A 13286-nucleotide genomic window follows, 5' to 3' on the forward strand; every position below is an offset into this window, starting at 1 on the left:
ATCGCCATATCGAATAATAAATTCGCTGGTTTTCGATGAAATGACAACTTGATGTAGTTACGCTCGCCATTATAACGTACACACCGTGTAATTATATTCCTGTAATATCGTACACTTGGCATTTATGGAATACAATGTTATTGTAATATTCCTGTAGTCTGGAAGAACATAAATTGGTCGGTATATTTAAATCAAGATCTCGGTTATTCTACAGAAATTCCAATTGCGTGTATGAGAGTTTTATATTTATATATTTATATTTAGTTCCATGTTTTGCATAATGATGAAAATTAGCCTACTCCATCCCCCCACACACCCAAACACACACCTGAAAATGAAACATAATTCTGAAGATATATGAAGGCGCGTGGCCAAGTGGTTAGGTGTCTTGCATTCATAAATCGTGAGATAGCGGTTTCGATTTCTGAACAGAGCGACGCATTCTGTTCTTGGATAAAACGCTTCATTTTCCATTGGTCCAGTCCCTTCAGCAGCAAATGGGTAACGCATCCGATGAAGTAGCCATCGTATTCAGGTGGGGGTGCTGGTCTGTTCACTTAGCCAGCAATGTGGCATCATTCGAAAGCGCATTGTGACCAGCGATGTATAACAAGATCCGATGGTTTGGTTGATCATGTGATGTACAATATAAGGGAAATATTTCCTGAACTAAATTAATATTAACAATTCCGTAATTAAAACAAGAAACAAAAGAGGGGTTAATTAAGAAACATTAGGAGAGGAAAAGTCCCAAAGTCCCAGGTCCTTAACAGACTTTTGTGGAAGTGTGTGAAAAATTAGATCGGGGGAGTGCGATGAAGACTTTTGGCACTTCATAATATACAGTACTATTCAGAAATAAATGAAAAGCGGTTATCATTAGCTTTGCTTTGTAAATAAACAAAATGGAATCTCCCGTGATGTCATTGGTTTCTTTTCAACACGTGGTCTGTGGCCAAGTCACTTCTGACACGAGTACACACACACACACACACACACACACACACACACACACACACATACACACACACACACACATACACACACACACACAAACACACGCACGCAAACATACATTCGCACACACAAACACACAAAGAAACACGTATACATTTGGATATGCGTATATGCACCTATGTATATGCACACACACATACTAACACACACACGCACATGCATTTACATATATGTATATACACATACATATACACACACCCACATACTAACACACACACACACACACACACACACACACACACATATATATACGTATATATGACATAGCTATGCATTTCTCGATGCATCGTATTTTCGCCAAGGCTGCACTTTGTTAGTGCATTTCCACTGTGCAACAACATGCAGGCAGACACATGGACGCACAGACAGGAAGTCGTGCAAATCAGGCGCGCGTACACGCACCTGCACACGATCGCGCACACATGCACACAGACGCATCCCCACAGATACGCTGAGACGAGCAATTATAATATCACAGAGATATCGTTATTGCCTATTGTATCCCAATGGAATCTTTCGATACCGAAGAAGAAGAAGAAGAAGAAGAAGAAGAAGAAGAAGAAGAAGAAGAAGAAGAAGAAGAAGAAGAAGAAGAAGAAGAAGAAGAAGAAGAAGAAGAAGAAGAAGAAGAAGAAGAAGAAGAAGAAGAAGAAAAGTTATCTTTCCTCCTGCTCCTTCCTCGCACTATCCCCCTTCGATCGTTCTCTATCTCTCTCTCTCTCTCTCTCTCTCTCTCTCTCTCTTTCTCTTTCTCTTTCTCTCTCTCTCTCTCTCTTCTCTTTCTCTTTCTCTTTCTCTCTCTCTCTCTCTCTCTCTCTCTCTCTCTCTCTCTCTCTCTCTCTCTCTCTCTCTCTTTCTTTCGTTTACTCTTTAAAAAGAAGGAACATTAATAGAAACAAACTTAAAACATTCAAACAATGAAATGGAACAATAGAGCAACACACACACACACACATACATGCAGACACAGGTACACACATGCACGTACACATACACACACATACGCGCATGCACACATCACCACGTGCGTGTGTGTGAGCGTGTGTGTGAGCGTGTGTGTGTAAAGGAGAGAGAACGGAGAGATATGACGATGATGTGAGGGAGAGCGAGTAGAACGGATAAAAATTAGATAAAAACCAAAAATATGGCGTAAAAATTGAAAAGAAAAACAACATAAAACTGACGAATAAAAACAAAAGACGAAACCTCATTTTCCCTGACACATAAACGCGAGAAAGGGAGGGAGGGAGGGCGGTACACAGAACAACACCCACGCTGACAAATATACACAAATGAATGCAAGCACAGACAATCATATTGCACACACACACACATATCTATATAAATGTACCTATATATATATACACAAATATGATATATATATACACACATACACATACACTCAAATAAGATGTGTGTGTGTGTGCGTGTGTGTATGTGTGTGTGTGTGTGTGTGTGTGTGTGTGTGTGTGTGTGTGTGTGTGTGTGTGTGTTGGCGGGGTGCACTTCCACACGGCAAAAACTAGTAACAAGATAACGTATCTATTTCGCAACGTTGCAGGCTCGATCATGTGAGCAACGATCCGTGAAACGTGTATGAAATATCAAGCATAGTTAATAGGAAAAACATCGAGCGAAACCACTCAGACGCCATATTGGAAAGTATAAAGAAACGCCATGATAAAACAATGAAACTATATCGAATCATGGATTGCCATTAGTTTGTGAGCGGCGTGGTTGTGTGGTGTAGCAATTTGGAAGAGCTGAGTTCGATATTTCGTTTAGACGATTGGTTGATTGTTTTTGTTCGATATAAACCTTTTAAATATTTATTGATTTTCTGGGGGTTTTTTTTCGTTAGAAACAAATAAAATAACCGTTAGTTTGGTAAAATATAAAAAAATTACTAAGTATTTTGTGTCTGCGTTCTTGATGTTGTTAATTTTGTAGTCCCTCCCAGCCACCGGTTCAAGTCCTGATATAGCAGACCTGTGATCAAAAACCTTCCCGCTGTGCCTGCAATACCTAACCTGTTGTTGTTGTTGTTGTTGTTGTTTAGCCGCGGATTATCTTTGATCCCGTAGGTAGCCCCATGATCAAAGATGTTCCTTTTAGTTGTGAGTGCTCTCTAATTAGATATTGCCATTTAGCCCCAGGTCAGCCCTGATCCGGAAGACAGTCCTATGATCAAAGAATTCTCTGCTGTGATCACACTATTCAATCCGTCGTATTTTTATTGAATAAATCACAATGAAGCAATCAGATTGTTCCGAAACACGAGCTGTTGTGATCCTCCAGGTTGAGTAAATTAGTGCATGTACGGATAATTTAATTAGTTTGTTAGTTAGACGAACGGAGTTCGATATTTGATTTAGATGAGTGATTTTTTTTTTTTTTTTTTTTATTCGACAAAAATTTTTTAAACTATTAACGATTTAACATAAAAAAGCTGCAAAACGTGGTCCTGCTTTTTTTCAGTCATGGTGCATCTAGGAGCACATTATCGAATTTGTCCACATTTTAAGACTGGGGTATGTTATATGAAACAGATTTGACTACTATTTCCAGCAAGAGCTTCCTGCGCCTGAGCAGTCGCTTCTTTTAATCAAAAATACTCCAATCATGAGAAATACCGCTAAACATTTCGTCCGGCGCCCTAACGATTCTGCCAGCTCACTGCCTTAATAATAATAATAATAATAATAATAATAATAATAATAATAATAATAATAATAATCCTTCCTACTATAGGCACAAGGCCTGGATTTTTGTGGTGGAGACAATCGAACGCATCGACCCCGAAAGGGATGAAAAGATCGACCTCAGTACACAACTGGTACTTAATTTATCGACGCCGAAAAGATGAAAGACAAAGTCGACCTCGGCGGAATTTGAACTCTGAACGACGGGTGACATACCACTAAGCATTTGGTCCAACGCCGCCTTTGTTTTACCAAAGAATGAAACGATGTGATATTCACGTCGCAAAGACTCTCGAAAAAATTATTTTCTTCGAATCTAAAAGAAATAGTTTTAACTGTGAATTGAAGCCATTCAAATTCTCACCTTTCGAAAAAGTTGACAAAATGCAATTTCCTTTTTACTGTTTCTTTCTTTTTTCTTTTCTTCTTTTTTTCTTTTCAAGGCTCGAGGTTTTGTGGTTGTTGTGTATGATGTCGACATGATCGATTGTCTTTCACCTGTATATCATCCGTCGTATAAACAGTTCCGTGAATACTCGACCCTCAAAGGCCTCAGTTCTCTGCAGTTAGAATCTGTACTAAAACCAGTTCGATCCGAGGTAAATATTGATTTTTATCTATCATTTTCAACGTCGGACTTTTTCTTTTCGTTTTTGTTTTTTGCCTTCAAAGTTATATTTCCCGCCAACAGGAAGTTGATTTTCTGAAGGGCTCAGTATTGTTGTTCTTGTAAACAACATAATGTAGGCTCATAATAAAGGTGATTTGGGGTCGCAAAAGTTTTGTAAAGATCGCAAGGGTATTTTAGGGTCAAAACGTTCTGTAAGGATCACAATAATTTCAAGAGTAAAAATATAATTCCTTTTTTTTCTTTTATTTCACAATAAAGATTTATATAAAGCTCAAATTACAATATTTTTTAAATTCCACTTTGTTTTTAAACGTCCCAAACGTTTTGTAAGGATCAGAAGGTTTATTAAGGGTAAAAATAATTCTTTTTCATTTCAAAATTGAGGGCTTTTGAAGGGTCTAAAAGATTTTTAAAGGATCATATTGATTCTTTTATGGATCAATACACAGTTCGATTTACATTTCGCAGTGCAGGAATTTTGAAGGGTCTAAGACATATTGATTTTTCAAGAATCAATATACTGCTTTAAATTTCGCAGTATAAGGGTCCAAAACATTTTGTGGGGATCATATTGATTTTTTCCAAAGAACAATATATAGTTCCTTTTCGTTAAATTTCACAATGGAGGCTTTACAGTGATCTAAAAGTTTCGTGAGAGTCAAAATGAAGTTTCGGTAAAAATCACTAATGCAGTCATGTAAATTATCATAGAAGAGTTTTAAGAACCGCAACACAGATTCTGTAAAAAACATAACATTGAATTGACAATGGCTCCAAAGACAGGTAGTAGAAAAGTTTTTGAAGCTATATCTTTTTAATCCATTTTTTTTCTTTTGTCTTCGAAACGGAAGAATTGGTTTCTATAGAGGTTACTTAACTGCTTTTTCAGGAGAGGGATTGATAAAGTGTTAAAACTTGTTTTTCAAATAAAAGAGCGAAAACGGTAAGGAGAGGGGAAAAAGAGGAGGGGGTGAGGAAAAAAACATGTATTATTTTGGTGAATCATTTGATTCCTGCGGTTTGACGAAAAAATAAAAATGACAGCAGAATTTGCAAAGTCACAATCTCATCTTGTATTTGTGTTCCAGCACAAAACATGAACCACCACAGACGTAACTAATACAGCATTTAAATGTAAAAAAAAAAATGAAATAAAATAATCTGTCCTGTCTTCTGACTGTTCTTACTTCAAGGCTCTGCTGATCGATAAATATTATCGATTGGTTCGATGGAGTTTTCGTTGTTGTTTTTTCTGAGATTCCTATTGAAAATTCGGTGCATTAAGTTTATGTGAGTCAACGAGTCTGCATTGATGGAACCAACAGGTGTAATACAATTTATGGAACACCATTGGTGAAACAATTTATCTTTAGTTTTGGAGAGAAAAATGGCCTGTCGCACAACAGCAACAAAAATGAAAACGAAGATCAAAGATAATGAAAAATTAAATAGTCTTCAATGGAATATTCCTGTTTGGTGACGTAGGCGTTACGTAGGCATTACGTGGGTGTGACGTAGAAGAAAGAGATTGCTTTAGCCATTGTATATGTTGTCTTTGCTGGTGTTGTTATTTTTGGATGTTTTCCGTTAATAATAACTGGATGCTGTAATTGTTGTCGATTCGGTGATAGCGATAGTGATGGAAGTAGTGGTGGTGGTGGTGGTGGTGGTGGGGTGATATTTTTCCTGCCATGTATTAATCTCCCAATACGAGTTTTTAAAATAAAATCTATTGTTATACATTGTAAGGAAACTTTTTAAGTATATATGTGTATGTATACACACAGACAAAGAGGTAGAAGAAGATGAAGTGAAAAAGGAGAGGAGTAAGAGGAAGAAGAAGAAGAAGAAGAAGAAGAAGAAGAAGAAGAAGAAACGTAAGAGGAGGAAAAAGTTAATGAAGGGACAGTAACACCAACAACAGCAATAATAATGGCGACTCTTCACGTCATTTCTGGTGGTAACTAAAAAGAAAGTTTAGATAGATAGATAGACAGACAGATAGACAGACAGACAGGCAGGCAGGCAGGCAGGCAGGCAGGCAGGCAGGCAGGCAGGCAGGCAGGCAGGCAGACAGATAGACAGACAGATAGATAGACAGACAGATAGATAGATAGATAGATAGATAGATAGATAGATAGATAGATAGATAGATAGATAGATAGATAGATAGAAACAAAGAGAGAAGAAAGGCGAAAGGTGCATGCTGTAAGAGTGAATTCGTGTTTTGACTTACCTGAGCATATTTTGACGATGTCGGGTCGTTAAGAAAACTCCATATTTTTGCCCTGTACCGTGTCCAGCAGGAGAGACGTCTTTCATTCATCAGACCGTTTTGGGGTAATGACGTCTTCCGGAAAGACTCTAGCTTCTCCAGAGACTTACTTTGGGTATTCCAAGTATTATATTGGGTCCAACAGCAGCGTTCAATATCGTGTTCTTCAATTCCCCAGAATTCAAACTCTGTCTTTATGGACGGTCCACACATACACATTGGCACATGCAGTTCGCCCGTTCTCAAGTAATTCAAGATGATCCGGAAGGCCTCAGAATCGCGATCAAAGAAATATTCGCGTCGTTCTGGTCTATAGTACTTCTCCATTTCTTCAGTGTTGGCCAGTTTCATGGTTGGCAATCGGAAAAGAGTGGCACGACGCGTCTCAAAAATCTTTCCACCAACGTTTAATACCACGGTGTCATCGTAAATGTGTGAGCCATGGCGATGTTGTGAGTGGCTCCCCGGTGTTGTGGGAGTGACGCTGTAGTAAGGTTGTCGGTGCAGCAACGAGTTAGTGGCTGCTGCGGCGGCGTGTGCGGCTGCGGCAGCGGCGGTGGCGGCAACCGTCGAATTGATGCCGGTGTTGGTGGCACGGTAACCGCCCAGACCGAGGCGCGAACCGCCACTGCGACGTCGATGATCCTGTGTCACAACGCCGCCACTTGTCACGAAAGGGTTGCCCGTACCACTTCCGTACGTAAACCCGAAACCTCCGTCGGTGGCTGGCAGATATTCGGTGGAACCAGTGAGAAGTTCATCTCGAACCGAACGGAAACTTTCTGTGATATCGCTGTCTGCTTCTGGTGTGAGCACATTGCAGGAGGCCGGAGTAGGATTTTGGTGTGTTGACAGGCTGTAACAACTTCCATCTGCTAATTCAGACATGTTGGTGATGGTAGAGGCAGCTATGCCGCTGTACGACGTGTTTCTCCTCTCATACGATTCACTGGCGGTGAACCAGGAGATGCTGTTTGCCAGCTCATACTCGTGGCTTGGTGGTGTCTGCGGCGAAGAAGACAATAGGGGTTGCTGTTGTTCTCTCTCCTCTTCGATATCATCTTCTTCGTCATCGTCGTAATCATCTTTCGCCTTTCTTCCTCCTCCTCTTCCTCTCTCTTCCTCTTCTCTCTCCCCTTTCTCTTTTCTTCGTCTTCCTTTCTCTTCTCTCTCGTCGCTGCCGCCATCGTTGTTTCTTTTCTCTTTTTCCCTTTCCACATGAAACTGCTGCTGTTGTTGCTGCTGTTGTTGTTGTTGTTGTTGTTGTTGTTGTTGTTGTTGCTGTTGTTGTTGTTGTTCATGATGCGAGTAATAATGATGTTGGTTGTGGTGATGATGATGAGAATGAGGTTGCTGGTTGTTGTTGTTGCTGTTGTTGTTGTTGTTGTTGTTACTATTATTATTAAGATGGCGGTAGCTAGGAAATATAATTGGCTGGAGTTGAACAAGTTGATCATTCAGTAAATTATCCGGATTGAATGAGTTTTGAACCTGGGCTGCCTCTGACGATTTAGAATGAGGCTGAGGCTGTTGTTGTTGTTGTTGTTGTGACGATGCTGGCTGTTGTTGTTGTTGTTGCTGTTGCGTTTGTTGATGGTGAGTACCAGAAAGTGGACTGCTAGTAAAGTTAATGTTTTGCGTTTGTTTTGATAGCTGCGGTTGTTGTGGTTGTTGTTGTTGATGTGGTTGCTGTTGTTGTGGTTGTTGTTGTTGTTGTTGTTGTTGCCTGTTTAGGTGGTTGTTGTTGCTATGCTTGCTGTGTGTCTGAGAACGAAGATGCGAGGGACTCTGTACGAAGCTAAAGTTAGAAATTTGATAAGGATTTTGCCGACAAGGTGAAAACGATGAAGATGAAGAGGATGATGACACTAATGAAATGGATGCTGATGACGGTGATAACGTTGCTGATGTCGTCGCTGTGGCATCTCTTATTGCTGCCGTCGATGTTGTAGTCGTTGTCGTTGTGATCGTCTCTGTCGGGGTCACTGTCGATGCTATTGACGAGATCGTTATAGCTGCTGCAGTTGCTGCAGCGATGGTTGCTGTCGCCGACCTTAGCTGCAAGTGTTGTTGTGGTTGGTGTTGCTGTGGCGGTGGTAGTGGTGGTGGTGGTGCTTGTCGTGATGTAGTTGTCTGTTGTGGTTGTGGTTGCTGTTGTTGTTGTTGTTGTTGTTGTTGTTGTTGTTGTTGTTGTTGTTGTTGTTGTTGTTGGCTTGGCGAATGAGGGTAGCTGTAACCGAGCTGATGCTGGTTCTGATAGTTTTGTTGTTGCTGTAGTTGTTGTAGTTGTTTCTGTTGCTCTTTTTGTTGGGTGTAATTTGAGGTTTGTTGCTGTTGTTGTTGTTGTTGTTGTTGTTGCTGTGATGGGGATTGTTTAGGCGGTTGTTGTTGTGGTTGAGGCTGCGGTTGTGTTTGTAAGAGTTGCAATTGAAATTGTTGTTTCTGTTGCTGCAGTTGTTGTTGTCTTGACGCTGCCGGTTGTTGTTGCTGTTGTTGTTGTTGTGATAATGCATTTGGTTGTGTTTGTGTTTGTGGCTGTGGTGGTTGTGGTGGCGGTGGTGTAGATGCTGCTGCCGCTGTTGCTGCTGGCGAAGTTTCTGTCAACTGAGGGTTCTGGACCCGTTGACGTTGCGCCTCAAACTGAGCATGAAAGCTGCTCGGCTGCAATTGCAAGCGCAGCTGTTGCTGTTGCTTTTTCTGCTGTTGTCGCTGTAGTTGTTGGTGTGATTGCTGCTGATGATGACGATGGTTGTGGTTATAGTAGTGGTGGTGATGGTACACCTTTCGCGAAGGTGGTTTCAGCTGCGGGACCAGCCGTCTCAGTTCTAACGCCGGTGACTGCACTGGATTGTGAGCACCGGACGATGAAACGGCCGGTGTCTGCGAGGACATCTGAGTGGTGGTAGTCACTTGGTTAGCGCACCTGCTGCCATTGTTGTTGGTGTTGGTGTTGGCGGCAGTGGCGTTGGGGTTGGTCACACTTGTACCCAGAACGTTCCTGGCAGCGTTGTGAGACGGTGAAATGGTGTCGTTGTGAGGGCTGCTAGCGCTGCTGCTTGTACTTGTGTTGCTGCTGCTGCTGTTGTTAGTCTTAATCGCAGACGCAGTTGTGAGATTGTTGGATCTTCTGTCAATGTTTTTCAGTTGCAGCTGTTGTTGTTGTTGTTGTTGTTGTTGCTGTTGTTGTGGCTGCGGCTGTTGTTGTTGCTGTTGTTGGGGTGGTGCACGACGATGCTGGTTGTTAAGCAAGTCAAGATGTTGGCGTTGTTGTTGCTGTTGTTGTTGAGATTGCACTTTTAATTGGATCGGCGTCGTTTGTGTTTGACTTAAAGGTGGTCTTTGTTGTTGTTGTTGTTGTTGTTGTTGTTGTTGTTGTTGTTGCTGCTGCTGTTGTTGTTGCTGCTGGTGTTGTTGCTGCTGCTGAAAATATGTGTTGCTTGGGGCCTGTTGAGGATGCGGTTGCTGCTGTAAGTTTCGTGGTCGAACGGGACTTGCAGCCGTGGTTGGTGTGACAACGGGGAAAATGGTGGAGCTACTGCTATTACTGTTGTTGTTGTTGCTGCCACCATTATTGCTGGTATTGATGCTGTTGTTGTTAACATTGTCGCTGCTGCTGCTACTGCCGTTGTTGTTGTTGTTGTTGCTGCTGCTGCTGCTGCCATCGTTACTCAACGGATGACTGTACAGTTGAGTTGTTGTCGTTCCTCTACTGGTTAAACTGCTGCTGCTGATGCTGTTGTTGTTGCTGCTGATGATACTAATGCAGCTACTGCTGCTGTTGCTGCCTGTGTTGTTAGTAGCTGCAGCAACAGCAGCGGCAACAGTCGCCGAAACTGCTGTCGGTTGTGGTGGTGTTGCTGCTGCTGTTGATGATACTGCTGTTGTTGATGGCTGTACTGACGGGTGCCGAAATTCATGAAGCTGAAACTCCAACTCGACACGAGGGGACGGGTACTCCTTCTCCCGAACGAAACACACGCTGTCCGCTTCCTGTTCGTCAAGCAGAAGCTGTTGCTTCTCCTCCCGTTTTTCTTTTCGTTCCTCCAGTTTTCTTTTATGGGGTTTCCCTTTCAGCAGAACACTAAACCGTTTGCGTCTTGCGTCCAATTTAACGCTCTCCAGCGACTCTTCTTTACACTTGTCTATTCCGAATTGTTTGAAACCCAAAACTCAGAGGTTAAATTCCAACCGTCGTCTGTAAAGGACGATGCAATAAAATAGACACTTGTATTCGTTTTGGAAGCGTTTTGGAACATGTAAAACGTGGCAAACTGCCTAAATTCTTCGCTCGAAATTCTTCCAATGAGTCCGTCCTCGTTTTGTTTTTGTTTATATTTCTTTTCTAATCCCTAGATGTGTTTTACTTTGTTTTTGCTTATTTCCTTGTGTTTTCTTCTTGATAAATAGACCGAAGAAATATTTATCAATGTTTGTCTGTCTTTAAACCTGATCGTTAAGATATTCCGTTAAACCTGATCGCTAAGCTATTCCGTTAAACCTGATCGCTAAGCTATTCCGTTAAACCTGATCACTAAGCTATTCCGTTAGGATAGATCAGAGATAAGCAAATTTATCGATACTCCAAACTCTGCTCTTTACTCCTAAATAGATGAATAGACTGGTCTATACTCCCCAAAATTACTCTTTACGTCTATACTCGTAAAATTACTTTTTACACCTAAACAGATGAGTAAACTTACCAATACTCGTCAAATTACTCTTTATACCTAAATATTAATGACTGAGTACAGGGCGTGTCTATGCAATGTTCTTGTTACTGTTGCTGGTGGTGATGATGATGATGACGATTGTGATGATAGCTATGACACCAGTATCACTGCTGTAAATCTTGTCTTTTCACTTTTCTTGCAATAGACGTTGTTATTGTTGTTGTGAGTGTTGTTCTTGTTGCTGATGTGGTGGCTGTGGTTCTTGCTTGCGATTATGCGGGTATTGCCACTGTGGGGGATGTTAATCTTTGTCCTACAGTCGTAGCGCTTGATGATCCTGTAGGTGTTGTTGCAGTCACCGCTGTCGATTTTATGCTTTCGTTGCTTTTTTCGTTTTCTGTGTTGTTGTTATTATTGTTGCTGTTGTTGCTGTTGATGATGATGATGATGATGATATTGTTGTTGTTGCTGTTCTCGTCCTTGTTGTGGTTATTTCCGATGTCGTTTTTCTGGCTTCTCTTCTCTTCGCTCTCTTTCCTCTTCCGCTCTCCCACTTCCGCTTTGCTTCCCTTTTTACCTTCCTTCCTTCCCGCTTCTTTCTCTCCTTTCCTTTCTTTTTTCTCTCTCCTTGTCCTTCTTTCTGTCTTCTTTACTTTAATTTGCCAAATTCTTTCACTAATAACTCTACAACCTTTTCCTTCTGCCGTTTCGAAAGTCGTTCGTAATAATAATAATAATAATAACAACAACAACAACAACACCAGCAGCTGCAGCAGCGATCGCTGTGGTGGTCGTAAAGGAGGTAGTTTTGGTGATAGTAAGAGAAGTTGTAGTAGTGGTAGTAGTAGCAGTACAGACTGTGACAATGGCGTCTTCAACGACGCTGAGAATGTTAATGTCTTTAAGAGAATTGGTGATACTACTTGTAGGGGAACTAATTCTTTTGTTCGTAGTAGTAACAGTATTAATAGTAGTATTATTAACGTTAATAGTTGTGGTAGTAGTAGTGGTGGTAGTCGTCGTCGTGGTAGAGATGTCTGTAGTGGTTGTAGTATTTGTGGTTGTTGTCGTTGTAACAATTGCTGCTGTGTTTGTTGCGGTCGAAATAGTCTTAACAGTATAAGTGGTAGTAGTGGTGGGGGTAGCAGTAGAAGTAGTAATAGTGGCTTAGATAGTAGTTTTAGTAGTCGTAGTAATAGCAACAGATGGGGGGATGAAGATAGTGGTTTATGTATTAGTAGTAGCGGTAATAGCAGTAGTAGTAGTCGTAGTAGTCGTCGTAGTGGTAATGCATGAGGTCGTTGCTGTTCTTTTGATCGTAATGATGATGATAATGATAGTAGCAGTAATAGTAGTAGTAGTCGTGGTTGTTGTTGTTGCTGTAAAAGTAGTAGTAGTAGTAGTAGTAGTAAAAGTTGCAGCAGTAGTATTAATCGGTTTTGTTGGTGTTGTTGTGAAGGTGATGGTGGTGGTGTTGATGGCGATTGTGGTAGTGTTGGGTGTAGTAATAATTTTAGTAGGAAAAACAATAGTCCTAGTAGGGACAATACTTGTTGTTGCTGTAGTTGCAATTGTTGACTTGTCAACGATTGTGTTGTTGTTGTTGTTGTCGTCGTCGTCGTCGTCGTCGTCGTCGTCGTTGTTATTGTTGTTATTCGTAGTGGTGTCAATAATATTGAAGTTAGTGATTGCGGTGATTGTAACTGTTGTTGTTGTTGTTGTTGTTTTGGTGAAGGTGGTAGTGACTGTACAAGTATTACTCGGAGTACAAACCTATAATTCGCTGACGCAGTTATCCAAAATGTCAGCCTCGTATTTCTCTGCCGATGACAGCAACGTTGGTAATGATGACGATGGTGATGATGTTGATGATGCCAATGATGGTGATGAATTTGCTGCTGTTGCTGGCGGCGATGATGATGTTGATGATGATGATAGAAATGGCGTATTAGATAATTCTGCTGATTATTCTTATGACGACGATGACGATG

General features: G+C 41.1%; 1 protein-coding gene across 1 annotated transcript in view; it reads right to left on the reverse strand.

The window, feature by feature from the left end:
- Positions 1-12674, reverse strand: part of LOC106869086 (uncharacterized) — a 252967-nt gene extending 240293 nt beyond the window's left edge. The window contains exon 1 of the mRNA XM_089340940.1: positions 6587-12674. Within this exon, the coding sequence (XP_089197066.1) occupies positions 6587-9517 (2931 nt within the window). The 5' untranslated portion in view covers positions 9518-12674. The remainder of the gene's footprint in view (positions 1-6586) is intronic.
- Between the last annotated feature and the right edge of the window lie 612 nt (positions 12675-13286).

The sequence above is a fragment of the Octopus bimaculoides genome, chromosome 24 (genome assembly GCF_046866305.1).
Source record: "Octopus bimaculoides isolate indiv1 chromosome 24, ASM4686630v1, whole genome shotgun sequence".
NCBI classification, from domain to species: domain Eukaryota; kingdom Metazoa; phylum Mollusca; class Cephalopoda; order Octopoda; family Octopodidae; genus Octopus; species Octopus bimaculoides.